This window comes from Nematolebias whitei, chromosome 3, assembly GCF_014905685.2.
Source record: "Nematolebias whitei isolate Nwh7 chromosome 3, NemWhi1, whole genome shotgun sequence".
Lineage (NCBI taxonomy): Eukaryota > Metazoa > Chordata > Actinopteri > Cyprinodontiformes > Rivulidae > Nematolebias > Nematolebias whitei.
Genome location: NC_056500.1, coordinates 40,214,883 through 40,238,574, shown reverse-complemented (window position 1 = coordinate 40,238,574; position 23,692 = coordinate 40,214,883). Strand labels below are relative to the sequence as shown.

At 38.6% G+C, this 23,692-nt stretch overlaps 1 protein-coding gene across 1 annotated transcript in view; it reads left to right on the top strand.

Moving 5' to 3' along the window:
- The first annotated feature begins 634 nt into the window (after nucleotides 1–634).
- tbc1d1 (TBC1 (tre-2/USP6, BUB2, cdc16) domain family, member 1) overlaps nucleotides 635–23,692 on the top strand; it is a 64,833-nt gene continuing 41,775 nt past the window's right edge. The window contains exons 1-5 of the mRNA XM_037698259.1: nucleotides 635–763; nucleotides 15,510–16,103; nucleotides 19,178–19,267; nucleotides 19,348–19,452; nucleotides 23,539–23,671. Of these exons, the coding sequence (XP_037554187.1) occupies nucleotides 689–763; nucleotides 15,510–16,103; nucleotides 19,178–19,267; nucleotides 19,348–19,452; nucleotides 23,539–23,671 (997 nt within the window). The 5' untranslated portion in view covers nucleotides 635–688. The remainder of the gene's footprint in view (nucleotides 764–15,509; nucleotides 16,104–19,177; nucleotides 19,268–19,347; nucleotides 19,453–23,538; nucleotides 23,672–23,692) is intronic.

Below are 23,692 nucleotides of genomic sequence, written 5' to 3'. Positions count from 1 at the left end.
TTTTTTTTTTTACTTTTAAAGAAAAAGGGGACATAGATTGGTGTAATATTAGTTAAGTGTAAAAAGTGTTGCACTATGATTGTGAACCTCCAAATAAAAATGTGCACCTAATTTTTTGACCAAAGGACTTTGAGATTAAATTTTACAAAGACTTTGGGGCCAAATGTTAATACCAGTTATTCCTAGATTTGTGTCGAGCATTCATTTCTGCTCGATTGGGTCTGGTATGCCAGCAGACAGGAAACACAGTTTATATTCCCGCATACCAGCAATGAAATCAGTCCTGGGGAGTTTAACGGAAGCGTCAGACATGTACCGCCTAAACTTTTGAGTGCTCCACAGGAACTGCGTTCAGCCGGATCTCCAGGCATTGGAGGGTTGAGGCGACGCAGTTTTACCAGAGTTGGCCGACAAATAGGCGGAAGTCACTGGACGCGCTTTCAAAATAAAATTAAAAAGCGAACGTTTCCGTTGTCAACAAATGCACAGGGGCGCGGATTTGTTTTACTTTGAAAGTAACAAACCGGACATTCCAAGAATCCTATGTTTCCAAACTTTACAACCAACCGCATGATCTTCCTCAGGTTTTCAGGGAGCGGAACGAACTTTCCGTAGAAATGGTATTGAAGTTCGACACTCCGCAACGACTGAGTTACGGAGAAGTGGCCGCTGAGTCCTGGGCTTTGTGATGTTCATGGCGAATGGGATGAAAGCGCGACTGCAGCGACTCAACTTGTTCAACATCAAACAGGAACAGAAAGATGTAAGTGAAGTTAATGGGCTGTTCAGGTTCGCCTGCCATGCTAAGAGGACAGTTAGCTAACATTAACTGGACCAGTTTGAGACTAATAACTTCAGTTAAGTTAATGAAACTTGTTAGAAGGACTTCAACTATGGTTTGACGCGAAATTGCAAAGGACAATGTGGAATGTGAGCTATTAAATTCTGTGAACTGCCCAGTTACTAATCATGCTAGTTTACAAAACGTTTAGTTTGTTTTTAAGACACAGAATTGAGATTATTGCTTATTTCATTTTGATTTGGAAGCTACAATGGGTCAAGTTTGGGCGTGTAATCTTATCATTGGTTGGTTATTTTCTAGAGGGACTCAAAGACCACTTTTATAAAGTCTATTGTTTAAACTTCTACAGATGTGTGTGAGACAGGCCATAAACCTGTCTGTATTTTCTTGCAGCATTTGTGGGGTAAATTAGCTTCACTTGTGGTGTTTTCAGCTTTGAGTTTGGATTACTGTATTGTCTGTGTTCCTCTTTATTAATGTCTGATCTAATCAGTTATAAATGAACACTGTCATTTGGTTATTTTGTGACACATCTGTTGCAAAAGATACATTAAGGACATCCTCTTCGTTTAGAGCTGCACTGTGTCATTTAGCATTGGCATTATGTGCAAATATTTATAAATGTCACATTGATGACATGTGATGCTAAGAAGGGAAAGTTTGTCATGTTTTATGAATTTATTGTCTTCTGGGTGTTGCATGGGAAACCTGGGCTGATCTTTTTCTTAATGCTTTTCTATCAGGGAAGTCCACCAGATCAGTCTGTTTGAACTCAGCTTACAGCTCTTTGGGATTCTTGAAACTGTGCTGAACTTTAAAAAAAAAAAACTTTTACAAAGCCTTACACGCATATTCATTCAACCTTTATTTATTCAGGTTAATCCCAGTGAGCCTCGAGGACTCATTTACAAGAGAGACCTGATTTCAGCAAAGAACGATGACAACAATGGACAACAGCGACAACAATAGACGAATATAAAAGATGGCAAAAAAGTAGTAAAAACAGCTAGATTATAAGGTGGATGTAGAAAACTAAAAACAGGAACATGTCTGCATTGGTCCCCGCCAGGAGTCCAGCAGATTCTTAAAGCCACTAAGAGAGGTCAAGGTCGAGAGCGTTCAGATCTCTGTGCAAGATATTCATATTCATATAAATTCGTTTGCTGTACTCAAAGTAATATACAATGGGAACGGGCAAAATGTTTGCCTTGTGGGATTAATGGCCTGTCCAGATTAAAAACTAAAAGCTATATTTAATCCAACCCTTTAATTAAATAAACACATTAATGCCACAGATATGCCTTTATTATTATTATTATTATTATTATTATTATTATTATTATTATTATTATTATTATTATACTAACCTAAAATGCAAATGCAAGGAATTGCAGTATTGCAGTCCAATATGATTTTAAATATTACACGGCCTTCTGTTTTACTGCGTTCAGGCTCTTGGTCAGTGTGGTTTAGTGCTGTTCTTTAAACTTTTCTGTTATGATGCTCCTGGTTTCCACGTTGTTGGTTCTGGCAGTTTTAATATTTGTGAAGTTACTGGTTTAAGTTTTCTGATTGTCTAAACTGCCCAAAACGAATCCAGTTTGCTTGGATCTTGCGGACACCGGCCAAATGTAGGTGTATGTGCGAGAGCATGGCAGTGAGTCATGTCACCTCTGACGTTTCTGTACTCATGCCAGAACTTCACTCCTGGGGCAGGAGGAAGGGTTTTTGTTCAACACGTTAGTCACACATCTTTATCTAGCTCTGACTTCAGCACTCTGTCTCTAATCTGGTGGATTAAATGCACATTGCCACCACCTAGAATCACGAATCTGTTTGTTTTTACTTTTTTCACCCCTAGATTTTGTAGTTGTTCACATCACTAGAGCAAGATCTCACCAGTATGGTGTTGAACTGAGATTTTATTTAGTTAAACCTTTTGTATATAATGTTTTACAGAACATTACCATCAGTTGTGTTTTTAAGAAGTGAATAATGTTTTATGTATAAAAGAACTGGTTTTTGTTTAAACCTGTAAAGTCCAGTTGACAGCACTTCAGATTGCTGCCATCGTGATATGATGGAAAAGGAGTTGTAGATAATGATTACCCAGATTTGTTCAAAGAAACTTTGTTCTCAACTCCTCTTTTCTTCTTGTAATTCTTTGGGCTCAGCCTTTTTCCTTCATCATTTTATCTCGGCTCATGTGACAGAAGTGTGACATGTGACTGAACACACTGCTGCTTCCTGTTTTTCTTTTGATCTGATTTTTGTTTATTACCTGCAGTTCACTGTTCAGTGTCACCTCGCACTGACTGTCTTAATGTGAAACTCCTGCAGATCCCTTTGGTCCTAGAGGAAATCAATAGCTGGTGTCATTGCTCCTTTTCTAAGCTGAACCAGATGACTCAGCTTATAGATTTAGATACATTTGTTTGTTTTTAGCCCCCGTTGCAGAGTGAAGAAGGGGAATTGGAAATACCCTCACTCTGTCCGTCTGTGCAAGAATGTGGTCCTGATGACTTGGAAAAATAAGTGAGGTTTCAACTTACATTTGAGTGTGTGGCTACATCTAGACATAATAATAATAATAATAATAATAATATGTTCCCGTACAATAATGAAATTGGTTCTCTGTATTTAACCCATCACACCTGGGATACACCCAGGTGGAGCAGTGGGCAGCTATGTAAGCTCCTGGGGAGCAATTTGTGTTTAGGTGTCTTGCTTAGAGACACCACGACGTGGGAATGGCTGGAGATCGAACCTGGGACTTTCGGGTCCCGAGTCGGCTGCCCTGCTTCTACCCCATCACAGAAAAGTTACATTTGAAAATTGGGTCTCCATGTTAAAATCCAAGATGGCCACTACAGTATTTAAATGTAAACCGACCACCCCTGTTATTTGATGAAGCTATGCTTTATTTTATACTGCTTTAAATGTTAGTTGTCTCAAATGACTAGGATGTCTGAAGATTAATCTTTGGTGGCCATGGCTCTGCCATTGAATATCTTGCACCAAAAACATTAAGGTTTACTCACATTCCCTGGTCAGTTCCATCCATCCATCCTTCCATCCATCATCTATCCATCCCTTATCAAAAACTATGAATATTTACTATTCAAATCCCTCAGCGACGTGCCACTTGTTTATTTTAATGCTACTTGTCATAAATGTTGAAAATTTCTTCCTTATTTCTTTGGCTGTTTTTAGGGTTTTATCTCTTTTCATTTAAACTTGGAAATCGGTGTGTTGATTAAATTTGAGCTATTTCTGCTTCATGACATCTCTGCCCTCCACTCTCTTTAAGTATCCTTCTCTTCTGGTAAACATACGATGAACTTTGAACTTGGCTTTGCTCCAAAAGGCTAAAGACTCGGGCACATGACCGTGGAAATTAGGCGAGGGGATTTTTAATTGTGTCGTCATCAGTGTTGTTGATTTCCTAGGCTGTCTGGTGCGTCATGAGGTTCAGTGTCATTTTCCTGTAAAATCCAGGGTTTTTCCTGACATTTTCAGTCAGGCAGCCAAATAAAACACCCTTTTAAGTTTTTAGAAACCTTTTCTCAAAAATTCTAGTTAAAAAGATGTGGGAGTAATAACACTCCTTGGGAAAGTTTTTTTGGCCTAATTATTTTACTGTACTCCATTTCCTAAGTTATGTCAAAATTAGTTAAAATTAGTGTTTCTGTACTTTTCAGCATAAATTAATGTTTGATTGTGATATTCCCGTAAATTCTGTTATTGAATGAAAAACTTGAAAAATAGTTGCTGTTCCTCAAACATTACGTGAATCTAGTGAATACTAAAATTATCAAGTTGAATAAGATTTAAAGTCACGGTTTGTCTAAAACTTTGTCATAATTAACTTACCCAGCTTTTCCTTGAGTTTTATCTGTTTTGTGTAACAAACGTTTGATTTCTCAGGAACGTTGATCGTCTTCCTGTTGTAAGTGGAAAGTTTCTCAGGACTCAATGTTTAAGTTAAATTTTCAGATATTTTCAGGGAAATGTTGGTCTTAAAAGACTGCTAAACTCATAAATAAGGAGTTTAGATGTTTTTGTTACTGAACTATTTGACTGATTCTAGCATCCCAACTGGAAGCACATTCAGGTCCAGCAGGGAAAAGTGTTGTTGAAACTTTAGGCTTCCAAGAGCGCTGGTTAGGATTACTAAAAATAGATCCATACGCCTTGTTGCGTCGGCAAATACCCAGATGTATCCAACAGAACTTCAAGTACAATAAAATACAGTGCCAATAAATAAATAAAACTGTAGAAAATGGCATTTAAGAAGTGTTGTTGCTACGGGACTTGCAATAGTTCATATGCTGGCAGGCCTCAAGGTATTTGGTTCATGCCGTTTCTAAAGCCGATTACTCAAGGAGAGAAATGTGATGGATTAGACTCTGGCTGAGTATGCTTTGACCAGACAAATGTAAACAAGAATACATACACCTAAGTTAAGATAATGTTTTTCAAACAATAGAGATCCCAAAAATGCTACCACCATCCTGACATTCTCTACCTGGTGTAGTGTCAAAGCAGTCTAAAAGAGGTTTACGTATCTAAAATTAACAAAACAATGTTAAAACTTAAATGTCCTTTGTTTCCAAGTTAAAAATTGATTGTGGTTGTAAGAAAACTTAGGACTTATCAGTTTTTAAAGAACATTTTCACTTTTGAAATATAGAGTAAAAGAACTGTTAGCTAAGAGCTAACCGTTTAACAAAATAAAGCAAAAGAATCGGCTGGGTAAATCATTCTTATTCCAGCTGCCAAATACCTGCACAATGCATGGTGAATTGATGGCACGCATCCTACATGAAAGCTTGTGTTATCCGTGCTCTTTTTTTACCGAGACAAAAGAACACAAATCGGCACGGAAATACCGGGAACGCCACACGTACCTTTTTATCAATTTGGCCCAGTTGACGGAAACTGCTAGTTAGGCCTGTCGCGATAAACGATAAATCAATTTATCGCACGATGAATGAAAATTATCGATTTATTGTAAATAAAAAGGTATGTTCTTTATTTTCCCCTACATAAGACTAATACTTAAAAAATAAGCCTGTCAGTTGTTTATATACCAAAAGACATTTCCTTTTTGTAAATAAAATAAAGTACCTTGCATGTTTCACATGAGAGTAAGTAACCAGTCTTTTATTTTGTAAAACAAAACTTAAACTAAACACCGAGTTGGGCTCTTGAAAATTAAAATAATATTGTTTAATTCTGTTTTATCCTTAACAGCTTCAAAAAGATAAAAACAACAGTCATAAATGGATATAATATAATAGCTGATGAGATTATTTGGTCAGTAGTTTTTATCAGTGTTTGTGTACGTCAAAGAGCACAAGTCACGGCTTATGAGTTTGTGTTTTGAAAGCTGAAAAGTTTGTGAACCACTGGTCAGCAGTACTTTGTTCTGTTGGACTCACTCGAATGTGTTTTATTGACCACAACTAGTATTTTTCCCACTGTGCAGCTAAAGTCTTTGATAAAGTCACGTGTTCTGCTGCATGTAGAGGCGTTTGCTGAAGTCATAGGCTAACTTTAGCTCACTTCCTGTTTTGATGTGACCGTTGTTTATGATTGATTTAACCAAAGTTACTGCACAGCTGTTCTCCCGATTGATAAAAATCATTAGGATGCTGGTTTACTTTTAAATCTGAATGCTATTATTTAATATTTAATAGCTGTTTGTGTAAATCGCTGCCACCTTTGACCCCTTTACCTTTTTTGGTAAACACCAGAGTGTATTTTGTTTATTTCACTTAACTGCTACTTCTCTATTTATGGTGGCATTTGTGTAACTTCCTTCCTATCAGTGCTGCAGCGGTTCCACTCGTTTCAGTCTTTTTCAGTTTTAACTCGTCTGTGGGTCACTGCCTGAGGTCGTGCCCAAATGTTTTCCTGTCTGAGATCAGCCTCGTGTAAATGTTCCACCTCAGACAAGCAGCTTTGTCGACTTCAGTGCACTCCTGAAATGCACAACTTTAAATCTGCAGCAAGACGTAGACGAGGGCGAAACGGTCCAAATGTCAGAGAACTTTATAAACAGATGTATTATGATGACAAAGAAAGGCCTGTCTGCTCAAGCTCTGAGGGATCGTTTTTTCTGAAAAACGGTTACTAAAGCTCATTCCAGGAAGAAATGGAAATGAATGCTTTGTTGCACTGCTTTAGGCGAGCAGTAAATTTGCTTTTAATGTTGGCGTCTTCCCAGACTTTTTATTTTGGAGAGTAGAAGTTTCATCTGTGAAATGATTTTTCAAAAAGCACCTGAGATTTGATGGAATCCCAATACATTTTGACAGTCTGTTTTAAATGCTTGATTACACGTTTAAAACAGCAACACATTTTATATGATGCAATTTACCTTAGTAAAGTTATTTAAATATCTTTCAGTTACATTTAATGTAGTTATTTCTATACACTTGTTGAAAGACGAACGTATTGTGGTATACTCTACGTTCTTCTGAAAACTTACATTTGTTCGGGCCATACCATCTGATCCACTCGAGAAAATGTAATGAAACTTGATACACGCATGCCTCATCACTAGAGAAAGCATCATGTTAGCTTTTCATCACTCCAGCTTGAATATGAAGGTCACAAATCAAGGTCAACGTTAAAACAAGGTCTCTGGTTGTCCAGACCACAACTTCTGATAATTCAACAAAACTTGACTCATTTGTACCACCACTAGACAGCATGCTGCATAATCTTTTCATCACCCCAGCTTTAAGGTCAAGGTCACAAATCAAGGTCAATGTTACTTTCAGTGTTTACTTGTCCTGACCCTTGAATTCAATCGTTGCGTGGCTGGATAATTTGTTCACTGGCGTATAATGTGCCTTATGTGGTACTCTTAATTATTTAGTGAAATGTATTCAGGGGCTGCAGTAGCTCAGTGGTTAAGTGCCTCAGCCTTGTAATCCTGAGGCTTGCTGGTTCAAGCCCAGTTTGTCAGGAATGGCATGCACGTTAGACTGATTGGTAACTCTAACTCGTCCCTAGGTGTGAGTGAGAGAGTGAATGTTTGTTTGTCTCGTTTGTCTCAGTGATTGACTGGAGACCTGTCCAGGGTGTGTCCCCCGCCTCTTGCACAGTGATAGCTGGATATGAGCACCAGGGACCCCCACGACCCGAAAAAGAAGAAGCGGATTAAGAAAACGGATGGATGGATGAATGGCATTTGTTTTATGCCATTCATCCATCCATCCATCCAAGTTTTTCATGTGAGTTCACACTGTGGCACCCCCTGAAGCCGAAAGAACAGCTAACATTCAATGAAATTCATACGGCCATCCATTGTCTTTACCTGCTTGTTCTTGATTAGGGACACAAGAAGTTGGGTCTATCTCTAGTAATCACTGGGGGGTTAATTGTAGATGATCATTCATTCTCCCACCCACACCTAAGACCAATTCAGAGAGGCTGAATAACTTAACATGCATGTTTTTGGACTGTGGGAGATAATGTACAAATGCATGGAGAGAAGGTGTAAAACGTGCATGCAGAACAGCTCAGCTGGGAAGCAAAATCTGTGCCCACTGAGCTGTGAGGCAACAGTGCTAACCAGCTGTGCCACCAGGCTGCCTGTTTATACAGTCAAATCATGCTTTTTAGAAGGGGACTATTTGATATTGAACATATGGTCATGCTCTGTAAAAAGCATATTAAAAAAGGTTCAAATACTGTGGAAAAGACTATAAAGAGTACTGAAAATTATTCCTCCATGTTGTGGCTCTCACGAAGAGGACAGAAAACATTTTAAAGAAGGTAGAGAAACAGCATTGGGTAAATAAATTCAACAAATAAAATCTGTTGGTGAGGGTTTAGGAAAGTTGGAAGCTGGAGGGAAATGAAAGGTTCAATTGAGACGATAATGTCCGACAGTGGACAGATGGCACTTCGTCATCGCATGAGATGACTCAAAAGAGAGCAGACGCTTGAGGCAAAGAGGTGAGAAACATTAAGTCTGGATGTCCTACAGCCAAACAGTGTCTGGTTGTAGGAGGAGAGCAGAAGATGAGAATGTCTTTAAAGTCATCACTGAACACAAACACTTAAAAATGGTTTGGGACTGAAGGTGGCACAAAGCAGTCACTTCTAAACATGGTAGTGGTAGCATCATAAAGTGTTTCTGCTTTATGACGGCTGTCAGGGATTAGAGGAGCAATCTTCCCAAATGAAATGAGTAACTTTTGTTAATACAAATAAAATAAACTGGCATTACTTAAAGGAATAAGTATTGCCCGCCACTTTAGCATACCAAGGTTTTAAACCAAAGTGCTCAATTGTTAGCTCTCGGAGAATGACTTGGAGATCATCCTGAGCTATTATCAAACAGAACTTTAGCTATCCTGATGCATGCTCAATAATCCAGGGAGAAAAATTCAACAAATTAAAGTCAGGTTCTCTGGATGGATTCTTGTTGTTGAAACATTCTGTCTTTTATCCAAAAGCCTTTGTCAATCCTAAGAGCTGCACTAAACTCAGTCCTATAAGTTCAGGTAGGTTTATTGTCCTTTCACCACATGCGGTACATGAGGTGGAACAAAATTATGTACACAAGGTCCCAGTTACACCCAACAATAACAAAAATATAAAGTATAAAAAGAAACTAAGTAAGGATCTAAGATATACGCTAAACACTAGTAATGTAAAACAGTATGGCATAACAACAGCAGCCCGAGCATGAGTCTGTGTGAGCAGATGGGTACGAATGAATATGAATGAATACAGCAGCATGAAATAATCAGCAGCATGGGATCAGCAGTATCAGTAGCACATATCACCAATCAAAGGGGCATAAGTCACTAAGCAGCACCTTCTCATAGTGTGTCAACCAGTTGGTTGTTGACATCCAGAACTAGCTGTTCCCATGATAAAGGAGGACCGTCAGCCTCCAGAACTTTAGCTAATTATCTGTAAATCTGACTGAGTTAAAGTCATCTGTGTGTTTGCTAAGGTTCGTCTGCTTTCTTGAATAGGATTGACAGCTTTCAAATGGAAATACCAGAGTCTTGTTTGTTGTTTAAAGTGAAGATTTAACACAACCGAGAGTGACTGGGACTGTTTATGTACTGATGGCAGGTTGTGTTGCTCAGTAAGCTGCTTATTGTGTCTGGCTTTTCTCCTCATCTCAACACTTTCACTTTGTTTGACTTTCTGATGGGAGGTTTCATCTGCTCTTGACTTGCTATGTAAAAAGACCAATAATTGACTACTCCTGACATGAAGTACCGCTAGAATAAAAAACAGAAGAAGAAGAAACATAACACTGTATATTTGATATATTTCAGGTTTAATCTTTATTTGACCTGATGCTTGTTTCAGTGCCAGTGAATTTTGATTCTTATTTGTGATTACTTCTGGATGCATTTGTGGAGATTGTGGAGCACAAAGGCAGATGAACCTTCCTTTTGGTATGTTTTTATTAACACGAGGGAATTATGTTCACAGTGCTGGAAGTAAAATACACGTCAAATGATAAGTAAAAAGTTAGGAATGGAAAAAGTTGAACAGACATGTTGAACTCAAATCAACATGTCAGTTTAAGGCACGTACTGTTTTGACTTAAAAAAAAAAAAAAGGCAAACTGGCTTGATCACACCTAATACCAAGCGAGACATGACCCAGCAAGACCAGACTGTAAGTTTTAGTTTCTGCTCAGGCATCTCTCCACTTATGTGGCTCAGCCACTGCTTCAGCTCGGCTCTGCTTCCTACAGTTTGTTCCTCGCTCTGACACGCTGCCGCTGGAGTGTCAGTAAAATGAACCAAAATAGGAGAAGCATTTACGGCAGCTAGTTTTTGTTTCTTGTGCTGTCAGTCAACCGGTATGTTCAGATTTGAACGTTGTTGTTTAGTTTATGGGTTTGGTATATGCTTGGAGCAAAATGTTTTTTTTTTTTTTTTTTTTTTTTTTTTTTTGGAATATATAAAGACAAATGGTTGATAGTTAATTTTTCACAGGCACAGTAAACCTCTTCTTTTTCCTTTCATTGTTCATTTTATTTTATTTTCTTCTGAGTTCCATGCCATTTTCACTCCTATACAAAGGTATAGGAACACTTTCTGATGAAATCTCTAAAATCGTCATTGGGAGGTGGATAATGGTTCATTAACTTACATTTTTTGCATGAATTCCAGTTTTTCTCTTGTTCCTAGTTTCACTGCTTTGATGAGCTGTTTTACTCGTTTAGAAGAAGTTTTCTCTCTTTCTTTTATTTTATCGCTGATGTCAAAGCTTTCCCTAGTGATCGTCAGAATATTAATCAGCGTACAGTGTTCCTGTCGTATCAAGTAAAGATTAGTGATTGTTTGAGCAATAAAACACACTGTAGGTTATTGATTTGTCTGCGATCTTAACAAACCTTTATCTGACCGGTACGTCTGTTTTTCTTTTTGGTTCAGTTTCACTTAGTTTTTGTTAATAATGTGCCCTCACACACACACACACACACACACACACCACACTCAGACAGTAACTGGTCAGAAAACTAACCTGATTAACTTCTTGAGTCAATCACATTCAATAGCTGCCAGAGCTAATCTACTGTATCTTAGCAAACCCGTAACTCTGCCAGTGTTGTGGATGTTGATTTAAATCTTTCATGCATGGTAGTAGGTGAGAGTCCTTCGTTAACATATTCTCTAACGCATCTCAAAGTCGCATTAAATCACAAGATCGTAACTTAATGTCTTTAGTACAAGGTTTAACTAAAATGGCTAAAGCCTGTAACTTCTTGTCCAAGATGTTCTGAGTTTAAAAGGGGCATGAAAGCCAGCAGTTGATTAGCTTTCTTTTAGGATCTCTAGACTTTTATTTTTATTTTTAAAATGTGTTGACGGCTCTTGTCGGGCCCTAATAAAGTTGGGTTTTATAATTTATTTTCATGATTATAGTTTATTAGTTAAATATTTCAAATTGACACCCAGTCTGTTTGAATGCATTATTGAGCATACATATGCAAATAATCCATATGTGTTGTTTACATTAACAATCAGGATTTGGGGGCTAAACACGTTATATAATGTCATAAAAAAGACTGAACTAAATAATGGCCTGGCTTCATGCAGTTATGACTTTAATTTTTAGATTAACTTCTGCAAGAAACTGTCCAGATGACCTGACTGAAAATTGTTGGATTGTATACCTGGATTATTGAGCATGGACTTTGTTGTTTTCTGCACTATTTCATCAATCTGCTCTGCTTATGTATCTCCTTTAGATGTAGATTGTATAGTACAGTATATATTTATCATTTGGAGGTTTTAGTTTTCCTTAATAGACGAGTTTAATTGATCTTTAACACATTTTAATGTATTTGTTGTGAAATAAACTGTCTTTTGCCTACTTGTCTATTACTAGGTGCATTTTGAGTAAATTTTGTTATACGAAAGGCGTTATAACCAGAAAATAACTGCTTAAATACATTCTTTATAATTTTAACAATGTTTTAATCAAGCAAACGACAAAATATTTATACATATCGGGGAACATTCTAATTTTATCTGCAGGCAAGTGACCTCAATTAAAATGACATATAATCGTTTTCTCTATAAACTGTTCAAAGTCTGTTCATATAATTGTTCATTCAAAGAACAGCCTTCCATTGCACACTTTTTACTACATGTTGTGGGTGTTAATGGCCTCATCCCAGCATATATCTCAATATCTTGGCTTCATAGCGTCTTCTGGAAACTTACCTGGATTTATTTTCTTTGCACAGTTTTAGGACCAGGTTCTAAGGATGTTTGATTTTAGTCCGCTGACAATCACTATTTAAAGCATTAAATCAGTATTGTGCATAGATGAAGTAATGGTCAATGTTGTACTGACCCCCGAGCTTCTGCAGCCCCATCAGTGTTTAAATGCTAAAAGAATACATCAAGTCAAAAGAGATTCTCCTGAAGAACGGTAATAAACACTGAGAATAGGGTAAAGACAGAGAATTTAAAAAATACAGGCAAGTTGGTACAAAGCTCTCTTTGTGATGAAATATCCTAATTTGGCTTCTTTTCAGGAGATGATGTCACAAAAGCTGCACTGTTTTAGGGAGTCATAACATGCGTTGCACCATACAGCAGGTTACCGCATGGTAAGGTGTGGTATCCATAATTATACGTTTAGAATATGTTTCTGTGTAGTGTGTCTTCTGTTTAACGATCTGTACCGCCATCTGTATTTTGGTATTTATTTACCTTCATTGCGGAGAATCTTCATAATCAAATGAAGTACAGCAAGAAGAAACATGTTTTATTATGTCAATTGATAGACTGCTGGTTATAAGCAAAAGTGTCACATAAAGGTTATAATGGCTCTAAACGAGGCAATATTTAGGTTTATATTTAATGCAATTCATTATAAGGGGCCGAGATGGTGTAGAGGCAGGGCAGCCGGCTTGGGACCCAAAAGTCCCAGGTTCGATCCCCAGTCACTGCACATCACGTGGTGTCTTTGGGCAGCACACCTCATCCCCAAAATGCCTCCCGGCGCTTTCAATAGCTGCCCACTGCACCACCTGGTGGTGGATGGGTTAAATGCAGAGACTAATTTCGCCATTGTATGGAAACATACAGTGCTGACATTGTGATGACATTATTATTATTATTATTATAAGCTATAAAATAAGCCATAGAACAAGTATCTTGAACTATGTGAAGTCGTGCAGTTTATAAAAAAAAAATTATAAAAAAAAGTGTGTGTGTGTGTGTGTATATATGTGTATATATATATATATAAGTGTGTATTATTGTTGTTATTATTGTTATAAATACATTAGTTTTCTAGAGAAACTAATATGTAATTGTGAAATGCCCATTCAGTATAAAAAAGGCACTCGCCTCAATCTGCTGAAAACCACCTGGAAACTTGAGTCACGGGATTGACCTACATTATGCTGGACATATTTGTTTATTTCATACATCAGTTATATTTTCCAGGAGAAGTGAAATACACCCTGCTTTTACAGCCATGTCAATTTAGCTTGTTTTAAAATCTGTCTGCATATTTCACTCAACAAATCTGTGTAAATGTACCGATACATCATAATTGTCTGACTTCTCCATCCTAAAGCTCTTCTTGATGTTGCCAATATTGAGCTGTATGTGTGTGTGTGTGTGTGTGTGTGTGTGTGTGTGTGTGTGTGTGTGTGTGTGTGTGTGTGTGTGCGCACACGCATATAGCCACCTTATTCCTAGCCTCCATGCTGCCTTGTGTGAATTATGGGCGCAACTTCCAACGCGGACCAAAACCGTCATTAGTTTATGTGTGAACAGTACGAGCTAATGTAGTTTCTCTGAGCACTGTGGATTTAATTTAAACCTGTAGGAACACCACCTGTCAGAGCTCAAACAGGACAATATACTGTAATTATACTGCTGCAGACGAGGGATGGAGGATGACCTGAAGAAGTGGCCACAGATTACATACGCTAGCATATTTTGGCTACTTCATAGACTCTGTCGCTTCCGACTGTGAAGAAATGAACACCCTGAATGAAAAGTTCTGAGGTGTATTAATATCTACACAGTAATGAGGTCGGTCATGTTTTGTTAAGAGGTGGGACACAATCTTATTTAAAGCAGACATAGAGCCCAGCCAAAGCCTTAAAGTCCTCCATCATCGAGCTTGGGTTGATTACAGAGAAAATTATAATATTAAAGACGAACAAATACTATGATGCTGTGACCTCCATACACTTGGAATAATACCCAATATTTTTGACACACTGTTTTCAATCTTTCTGAGGAACCGGCGTCTCTTCTCTGGTGGTTTATTGTAGTCCAGACACAAAGTAGGATGCAGGTTTTCCTCCATCAGCTGTTTGTCAACAAAGAGAAATGAGACCGTGTTTGGTTGGCTGCTTCAAGTTCACATTTTTCAGCCACATTCTTCTAACTTCATTTGTAGGTAGGCGATGGAAACTATACTGCTTTTCACAGGAACACTCCTTTTTTTTGTTCTTGGTCCGTGTTCAAAACTCTGTTGTTGTAGCTACTGATTTAGTTTGGTCTGGTTGTTCATGCAGCTGTAAACAGGTTCCTGAACGCCACAATGCTATTTTAATAAACTTTATGGTTGTTAAATAAACGTGAACAAAACAAAAACAGTGCTGGTAAACAAAATGCAAATTACTTTCAAATAAACTGCGGCCTGTGCTCCACTACCATGATTAGCCAATGTTTACTGCTACTTCCTGTCTGACAGGAAGTTGTACCATAATCATTTTAAACATTAGAGCCCCCAGGAATATGGTGGATATGGAAGGGCTGGGGAACAGCATAATGAAAAGCAGAATAACAATTTGAAGACTAAGAAAACATTCAAATAAATAAAATATATCAAGTATCTATTTAAGCCAGTGCCAGTGATTTTTGTCAAATGTTTTGTGAACACTGAGGTAACGGTATGTCAGTGTACAGTATGTTAGTTGAGATCTGTAGGTTTAAATTGGCCAGTTTTGCTATAGTGATAAAGATTTTTCAGATCCATTTAAACCAGTATGTTCTTCCTTTATTCATTTCTGAATAAACTTTTCAGTGGTAATCTTTTTAGTTCAGTTAGATTCCTGTAATAAAAAAAATTCCCAGCACCTGTTTTTTTTTCCCCACAGTCACTCATTTTGCATTTAGTGTGCTGGTTAAACAACTAAACAGAAGTCATTTCTCACTTTCTATTTCTTCAGGTCCCAGAGATCATCAGTACGTTGAGGCAGGCTGGCAAAAGCTCAGCACGCAACAATGACCTCACCATCGATCCCAACAAGACGTCCACCGGAACCGGAGGAGGTGATTCCTCTGAAACATACGTTTCCTGTTCGTCGTCTGAAACAAACTCCACAAATCCCACCTCGGTTGTGTCTCCATCAACCTTTGCCAAAAAATTTGAGGTTCTGTTTTGTGGCAGAGTGAGTGTTGCTCACAAGAAAGCCCCACCCGCCCTAATAGATGAGTGCATCGAGAAGTTCAGTCAGCTACATAGCTCAGGGACTACTGACAAAGGAGGAAATAGTGGGAGACTTGTGGATGGGCTGAGGAGGGCATTAAGCTTGCAGTCCAATGAACTGGGAGGTGGTTCTGCTCGTAATGGTTCAGCGGGGAGCACCACTTCTGGAACTCGACATGTTCTGTTCAAGCGAGACCACAGTTTCCCCAGTTTACATGCTCTGGATGAGAATGGACTTTCACCAGAGATTTCCAACATGAACACTACAGATTCACTCACTCCTTCGAAAGTCCACCCCACCAGCCTGCAGGAGAACCGGACCATGCTGTTCACGGTAACTATTCAGAACCATTCATGCCATAAACTAATTTTAACATGACATTTTTAGAAAACTGGCGTCATAAAGATGAAAAAGACATTGTGACGTTGGAGTTTTTATAACTTTTAGCACAGTAAAAATAATTTGATTTAATGTTTTTATTGCGTCATACGTGAAAATGTTACAGATATTTACTCATTTTAAACCTTGTTTATACAGAAATTTTGCTGTAAATGTAAAAGTTTTTGCTCCATGTTATTTTTTTAATAGCTTTCCATACAATCCGTCTTCTTTTCTTTGCCATACACGTTGCCCCTTGTAGTTGTTGGAGAGAATGTAGATTTAAGGCTCAGACTTGAGACTAATTTATAGTCATTAAGGGTGCATTCACACCAGCCCTGTTTAGTCCGCTTTAATCGAACTCTAGTCCGTTTTGTCTAGAAAGTCCATTTCTTTTGGGGAGTTGTGAATACGCACTCGAACTCTGATGCGGACCCAAAAAGCAAACTCTGACAGGTTGACTCGACTGACTCGGTGCAGTGTCACTGTGAACCAAAATGTAAACAAATGTTCTGAATTTTAGTCCCCAATCGAACAGAGTCTACCGGCCTATCAGGTGTGAAAACGACCTAAGAAGACCCAGACCCATTCTTGTGTCTTGTTAATGTGGGTGTGGGACAAAAATTGAGTAGCATTTACTCCTATCACCCTCTGATGTTATGCATTGCCCCCAGTCAGAACTAGTCTCTTACTAGTTTGTGTATGTACAGTGACTGCAGTCTGCTGACCTCAGAGCAGCGTCTGCTGCGGAGTGGCTGGCTGAGGTTGTTGGAAAACGGGACAGCACGGAGAACCAGTGGGACCAGGAAGGACACCCCAGCCAGGCAGCGTAGGGACACGTTCCCGCACCGTGTGTTGGAAACTGCAGCAGTCTCTTTGTGACAAATTTACCAAATGGAGCTTCTTCTCAGTTAACAACAGAAATACCAGCTCCTCCTCCTCCAACTCCTCTATCATCAACAGAAAATTAACATCCACTCTGAGAACTGTTGGTTCTGATTGTGTGTGATGTGTGCTGCAGTGGGAGGATTTATCAGGGTTTCTCCCCCGCGGTTCTATTTTGAGGATGAAATGACCGTGAGAAAAAGACCGTCAACAAGATCTGACGTCTAACGTCTTGTTGAAGCAGAACCAGGTCTTTGCAGAACCAGGTCTTTAGGCTTCAGTTTTGTCACACATTTGTTGGACAGTCACTTATTAAACATCATGTGAGACAAAATGGAAATAATCTCAGGTTCATGTACGCACACAATAATTAACTGGACCATAGGCGTCTATAATTACATAAATAAGTGATTAATGCACAGAGAACTTGTCTGCTATGTGTCAGATTTTCCTGATGAACTGGACATGATGATTTTTCTCAACACGGTGACATTACAGCTGATTTAGCCATGGACTTCCTAACAACACATGCATGTTGTGTTCAGGTCAACCTCCAGAGTGAAACAGAAATGTAAAGCTCCCCAGAGAACTTCTGCTTCTTTTCCATCCACTTTTTTTTCCCCTAATCTCAGCACAGAACTGGTTTGTTGAAATATTTTCGGCTAGCAGTACATCATGTACCTCTATTCACTGTTTTTGTTGAATTTGTCTGATCCTATACAGAAATGCACACAGCTACATGACACTTTTTTTATATACCAAGAAAATGTCTTCCAGTATAAAGTAACACATCATGTTTAAATATTTCTAAACCGTTTCAAGCAAATGATCTTCACACAATTCATCACCTCCTATTTGCACAATAAGTTTAGCAAAGATGCATGGAAGGTAAACCACTTTCCTTTGTCCTTGGTGTTTGTTCAGAATTTGTATTTTACTCATCACTCGTTGAAGGCAAAGTGCGGGAGGACAAAAACATGATAAAAATAACATCGACTCAGCAAGAACAAGTGCTGACTGCAGCCCAAAGCCACACTCCTCTGATTGACTTTTATTTGCTCTCATTGGGAATTAGCCAGCAGGAAATTTTCCTGTTTATGTTCATGACAGGAAATGGTTGTGATTTGCACGGGAATGACCCGTGCCTGGTTCTGTCCCTTTCAGCAGATACAGACATCAGTCATCGTACATCCTGCTCCCACCGGACTGGCCTCATTCATGTCACATCATCATGTTTTCTTCAATTATAAATACGCTAGGCTAATGCTATTTTACTTTTTTTTTTTTTTTCAGAAACTATATACAGTGGTTATGGTTTTTCAATGAAGGGGTAAAAAAGGAAGAACATTTTCCAGTTTATTGTAAAGCATTAAGTTTTGTTTTCATACGCCCGTCGAAAGGCAGACGTATATTCTCCATCCATCCGGGTGTATGTAAACGTTCTCTTGTCTCTCCCATAATTTCTGACCCGCTCAAGAAAACTTGATTTGACTTTTACCACCATCAGACAGCGTGTTGCATAATCGTGTCATCACCCCATCTTCAAGGTCAACGTCAAAAATCAAGGTCAAATTTTATTCAATATAAATAGACTGTAACTTCTGATCTGCTCAAGATAATTTAATGAAACTTAATACACATTTGTACCACCACTAGACATTGTGTCACATGTCTTTACATCACCTCAACTTTAAGGTCAAGGGCGCACATCAAGGTCAAAGATTATACATGTTCTTTGCTTGTCCAGGAAACTGTTAGAGTGTTGTATTGCAATAGTTTGTTGACGGGCATGTAATGTGCTGAATGATGTACTCGCGTAAGTGTTGTAACTGGAATGTCTTTGTTGCAGAGCTGGTCTAAAATGAACTCTTGTCTAGAAAGAGAAAACATTGAAAGTACCGCATGAAGTTTAAAAAAAATCCTGAAATATTTACTTTTAGACTTCTTTGTGTTTTGTAGATTAATTTTTCAGTTCATCAGTGTTGTAGTGTTTTCAATGTAAAACCCATTTACATGTTTTGTTTTTCTTTCTATTTATATATAATTCTAGAAGAGCTCAAACTACAGAGTTAAAACCTTGGAAGATTTTTAAAAGCAGCAGCACAACATTACCCCATTGTAACTGTCTGTTCCTGGTGTTTCAGGTGGGCAGGTCCCAGATCTTCTTGGTTAGTCCAGACACTAAGAAAGTGGCCATAGAAAAGAGCTTCAGAGAAATCTCCTTCTGCTCCCAGGTATGAAGCACATTTATTTACCAGGGTGTCTCTTTGACTTTATGTTAAATATGAAATTTTGTTTTTTCATCACTTTCCAGGGAATCCGTCACGTTGATCACTTTGGCTTCATTTGCAGAGAAACTGTTGAAGGTGGAAACTTGCACTATGTGTGCTATGTCTTCCAGTGCACCGATGAATCACTGGTGAGGTTATCCTAATTTTGCTTCCTAATACAATTCATTTACCAGCTCATATATTACACTCACTTTCCTTTCTTAAGTAGGAATGGGTTATTTATGAACAGAGGCTGAGAGAATCACATGACCTGCATTCCTGAACAGGAAAACCTTTTATTTGTTGTTAGTTCGTCACCTCTTGTTATTTCTGTTTAAAAGTACACAATTTTCCACTTTTTTAAAAAATTTTATGTGCTTAGCACTAGAATGTAGGAATCATCATAAAGTTGATAGTTTATAGCAGAAGAAGTAGAAGCTGGGGTGAATGACATCTGGGAGTCCTTGATGTTCAAAAGTAATTTTTAGGCATCTTTCCCACTAAATAAAAAGTTGTCAACACGTTGGTTCTACATTTCCTTCTAAATTTGATGTGTATTTGGACATTTCCATTAGAGCAGCTCTGTAGCTCATCTATACCAGTCCTTTAATATTTCTGTGGTTTATTTGGGGAAAGATAAAATGACAAGTTTCTTTAACCCTCTAATGGTTCATACAGCTGTTTGCAGATCATTATATTAATACATTTAGAATAAACTATTGGCAAAAAAAGTTTTTGCTGGTAAACATAGTTTCCTCCTTCTCTGACATTGTCTTCTCTACAAACTGTCTACTTCAGTGGAAAAGTTGCACTTGTCAAGTTTTAAATGCATTTATTTTTTAAATTTCATATTCAGTTTGAGACCGTCTTGAATGTATATTTTTTCCTAATCGGCCTACACAGAGTGTCTCCAGTTTAAAACACAAAAACATGGATTTGGAACATGTCCCATTTATATATATTCATACACTTTATTAGGAGTTTTTAAGTTGAGCTGTAACTTTTGCAACTTTCACTCACAATTAGAAGTTTGAAAGCACCAAGTTCCTCTTACTGGCTGCTCAGTCATGAAAGAGATCAAAAGTTCCCTTTTGATGGGCAACAACCAGTACAAAAATCAGTCAAATGGTTATGAGAGAGTGGTCAAACAGAAGAGTTGCAGAGTTCAACAGTCCAGTTGCTTCAGGGTAGAAGCTGTTCCTCAGTCTTGGTGTTCTGCTCCTGGTGCTCCACAGCCTCTGCCTGGGTGGAGGAAGGTGAAAGGGGTTTGTTCAGGGTGGATGATGCAGGTGGCCCTTTTCCTGCATCTGGAGGTGTAAATATCTACTGTGGTAGTTATCAACCTTCTGTGCAGTAGAGCTGTCATTTCTAACCCAGGCCCGCACCCAGCCTGGCCCGAACCTGAAATTCGCCCGGTCCGAACACAGGCCAAATTTCTGGTTCAGGTCAGGCCAAAATAATGTGCTGGATGGACTTGTCAGTGTTGGGCTTTTGATTGTGTCAGCGGACGTGCGCGGCTGACGATCCAATTTGGATCACCAGCTGCACGCAGCCGTTTGACCGATCTTTGACCGGCCGGTTGAAAGCGGTAAAAAAAAAAAAAAAAAAAAAAAGTCCAGATGGATGACTGCCAGTGACCCACCTGAAGCTTCACTGGACTCAGCCGCTGCGTCAGCAGACGTGCGCATCCAACGACCGTTAATAACTATAATATTATAATATAATAACTTCTTCTTTGTTGTGTTTTACATCGGATGCCATTCCTGACACAACCCTCACCATTTACCCGGGCTTGGGACCGGCACAAGAAATACACTGGCTTGTGCTCCCTAGTGGCTGGTTTAATATTATAATAACTTTAAAAATCCACCGACTCTTGTTAATAAAGAAGAAATGTTATGTCTTCCTTTTTTTTTAAAATATGTTTTTAGATCATGTCAAACTGATTTGCATACAAAACCAGTAAAAACTTAATAAAAAAAAATGCTTGTTTTGTTTTCTGGTTCAGGCCTGTAATTGCAGTTAATTGGTTGGTTTCGGGTCGGGCTTGGAAAAAATGATACGGGTTCGGGCTGGGTCGGATTTTTTAGTCCTTAATGCATCTCCACTGTGCAAAGCACACACATCTTGTGCTGGTGAGCCTTACAGATCAGGCTGAGGATGTTTTTGCTCCAGGTGAGGTTGTCACTCAGGTATTGGTGTCAACGTCAATTTATTTATATATATATAGCATGTAAAACCAACAAAAGCTGACCAAAGTGCTTTACAACTTAGTCAAATTAAAATGAAAACGATAAGAACAAAAAACACGTGCATCTTGTGCCACTCAGGAAAAACAAGAAAGTTAACCATGAAATACTCCAACAATAAAAATCAGGTATAACTGGTTCTCAGACTCTGCGTGGATCAAATGCCAAGGAATGAAGATGAGTTTTGAGCAAATATTTAAAAGTCTCAACAGTCTCTGCAGTCTTTAAATGATCAGGTTTCACAATTTCAGAGCAGCAACTGCAAAAGCCAGATAACCTCTGGACTTCAGTTTGTATCTGGGGACTTCTAGTAGGAACTGGTTGGTAGACTGGAGTACTCTTACCGGAGTGTGGATGGATGTTAAGAAGATCACATAAATATAATGGGGCCAGACCTTTTAAGACTTTATAAACAAGCAATAAAATCTTAAAATCACTCCTGAAGTGGACAGGAAGTCAGAACAGGGGTTATGCGTTTGTGTTTTTTAGTTGCTGTTAAAAGACGAGGTGCTGCGTTCTGGGCAGATTGTGAGATGTAAAGATAATTTATCTAAACCAACATACAGTTCATTACAGTAGTACAAACGAGAGGTAATAAAAGCATGAATCACCTTTTCAAGGTCTCTGGAAGTGAGACAAGACTTCACCTTGGCAATGAGCTGTATTTGGAAGAAACTGGAGAAATCCATGTATCTGTTTAATTTAAAAGCACCATTGAAAATAACTCCCAGGTTCCTGACAGTGGAGTGGCTGCATGAAGCCAAGGAGCCAAGAGTGTCAAGGGTGTTACATTTACCAAAGCTGATGACTTCAGTTTTATTTTCATTTAGATTCAGGAAATTTAGATTTAACCAGACTTTGATAATGTTTAGACAGTTCAGGAGTGGTTCCATTGTCGTGACCCTGTCTGACTTGATGGGCAAATACAAATGGATATCATCAGAGCAGGTGTCTGGCCCTTCTTAAGACCCCAGTCATGTCCTTTGTCTTCTTCACGTTGATGCAGATGTTATCTTTGCACCAAAAGCTCCAGATGTTCCACCTCCTGCTTGTTGTGGACATGTCCAAAAGAGGGACTATTGGTAAAAAATAAACAAAGTTAAAAAAATGGACAAAATGTTAGTTTTTATTGTGACTGACTTTGCACTTGTATGGAAAAATTTTGTTTTTAAAAGGATAGTTGTTGGGCATGAATGATTTAAACGTGCAAATATCCATCGACACATCATGCATCGTGTCTGAATGACGAGAAGTTTGTGGTTTATTTTTTCCTGAATGCAATATAATTTTATATCTCCCATGTTTTCCTGGGACAGCGTGGAGCTTGTATTTCTCATGTAGTGTTGTGTTTAAGATGCAGTGCAGCTCCAGAGAGCTCAATGCATCTGTTCTCCTCTGACTCGCAGCAAACCAAACTCTGTAATTTATTCCAATTTTATGATGTCGATACAGCACTCTCTTCTAGTTTACGCTATATTGAAAAAAATAAAAATACTTCTAATAAATGAAAGTTGTCACATTTTTGCATTTCAGTTTGTTTTTCCGGTTTCTTTACCAGAATTTAAACATTTTATATTCTTTTCTTTCTGTCTGCAACAACCAAACTTAATGATTGGGGGAGTGGTGGCGCAGAGGTTAGAGAAGGTGGGCCTGTGATTGGAAGATTGCCAGTTCACGCCCCCGTACCGACATCAAAAAATAAAAATAAAATGTGGGTGGGATAGGTGAAGCACCCACACTTGCCTCCACCCTCATTCGCCCCACCCTGGGCCCATGAGCAAGGCCCCTAACCCCCATCTGCTCCCTAAACAGGTCTCTCTTGAAAATGAGTTCTCGTGGCTCAATGAGACTACCTGGATAAATAAAGGCTGAATGAAAATGATTACATTGTTTGTTTGTTAGGAAAATAAAAATATACAACAGCTGTCTCATAGAGGCATTGATACGATTATAACCGATGAATTTAAAATCTGTTTTCTGTTGCAGGTGGATGAAATCATGCTGACTTTAAAGCAGGCGTTCACGGTGGCAGCCCTGCAGCAGAATGCAAAGACCCAGAGCCAGCAGTGTGACAGCTGCCCCATGCAGCAGCTCCACAGGCTGTGTGAGAGAATAGAAGGTCGTGAACAGTACTTCAAGC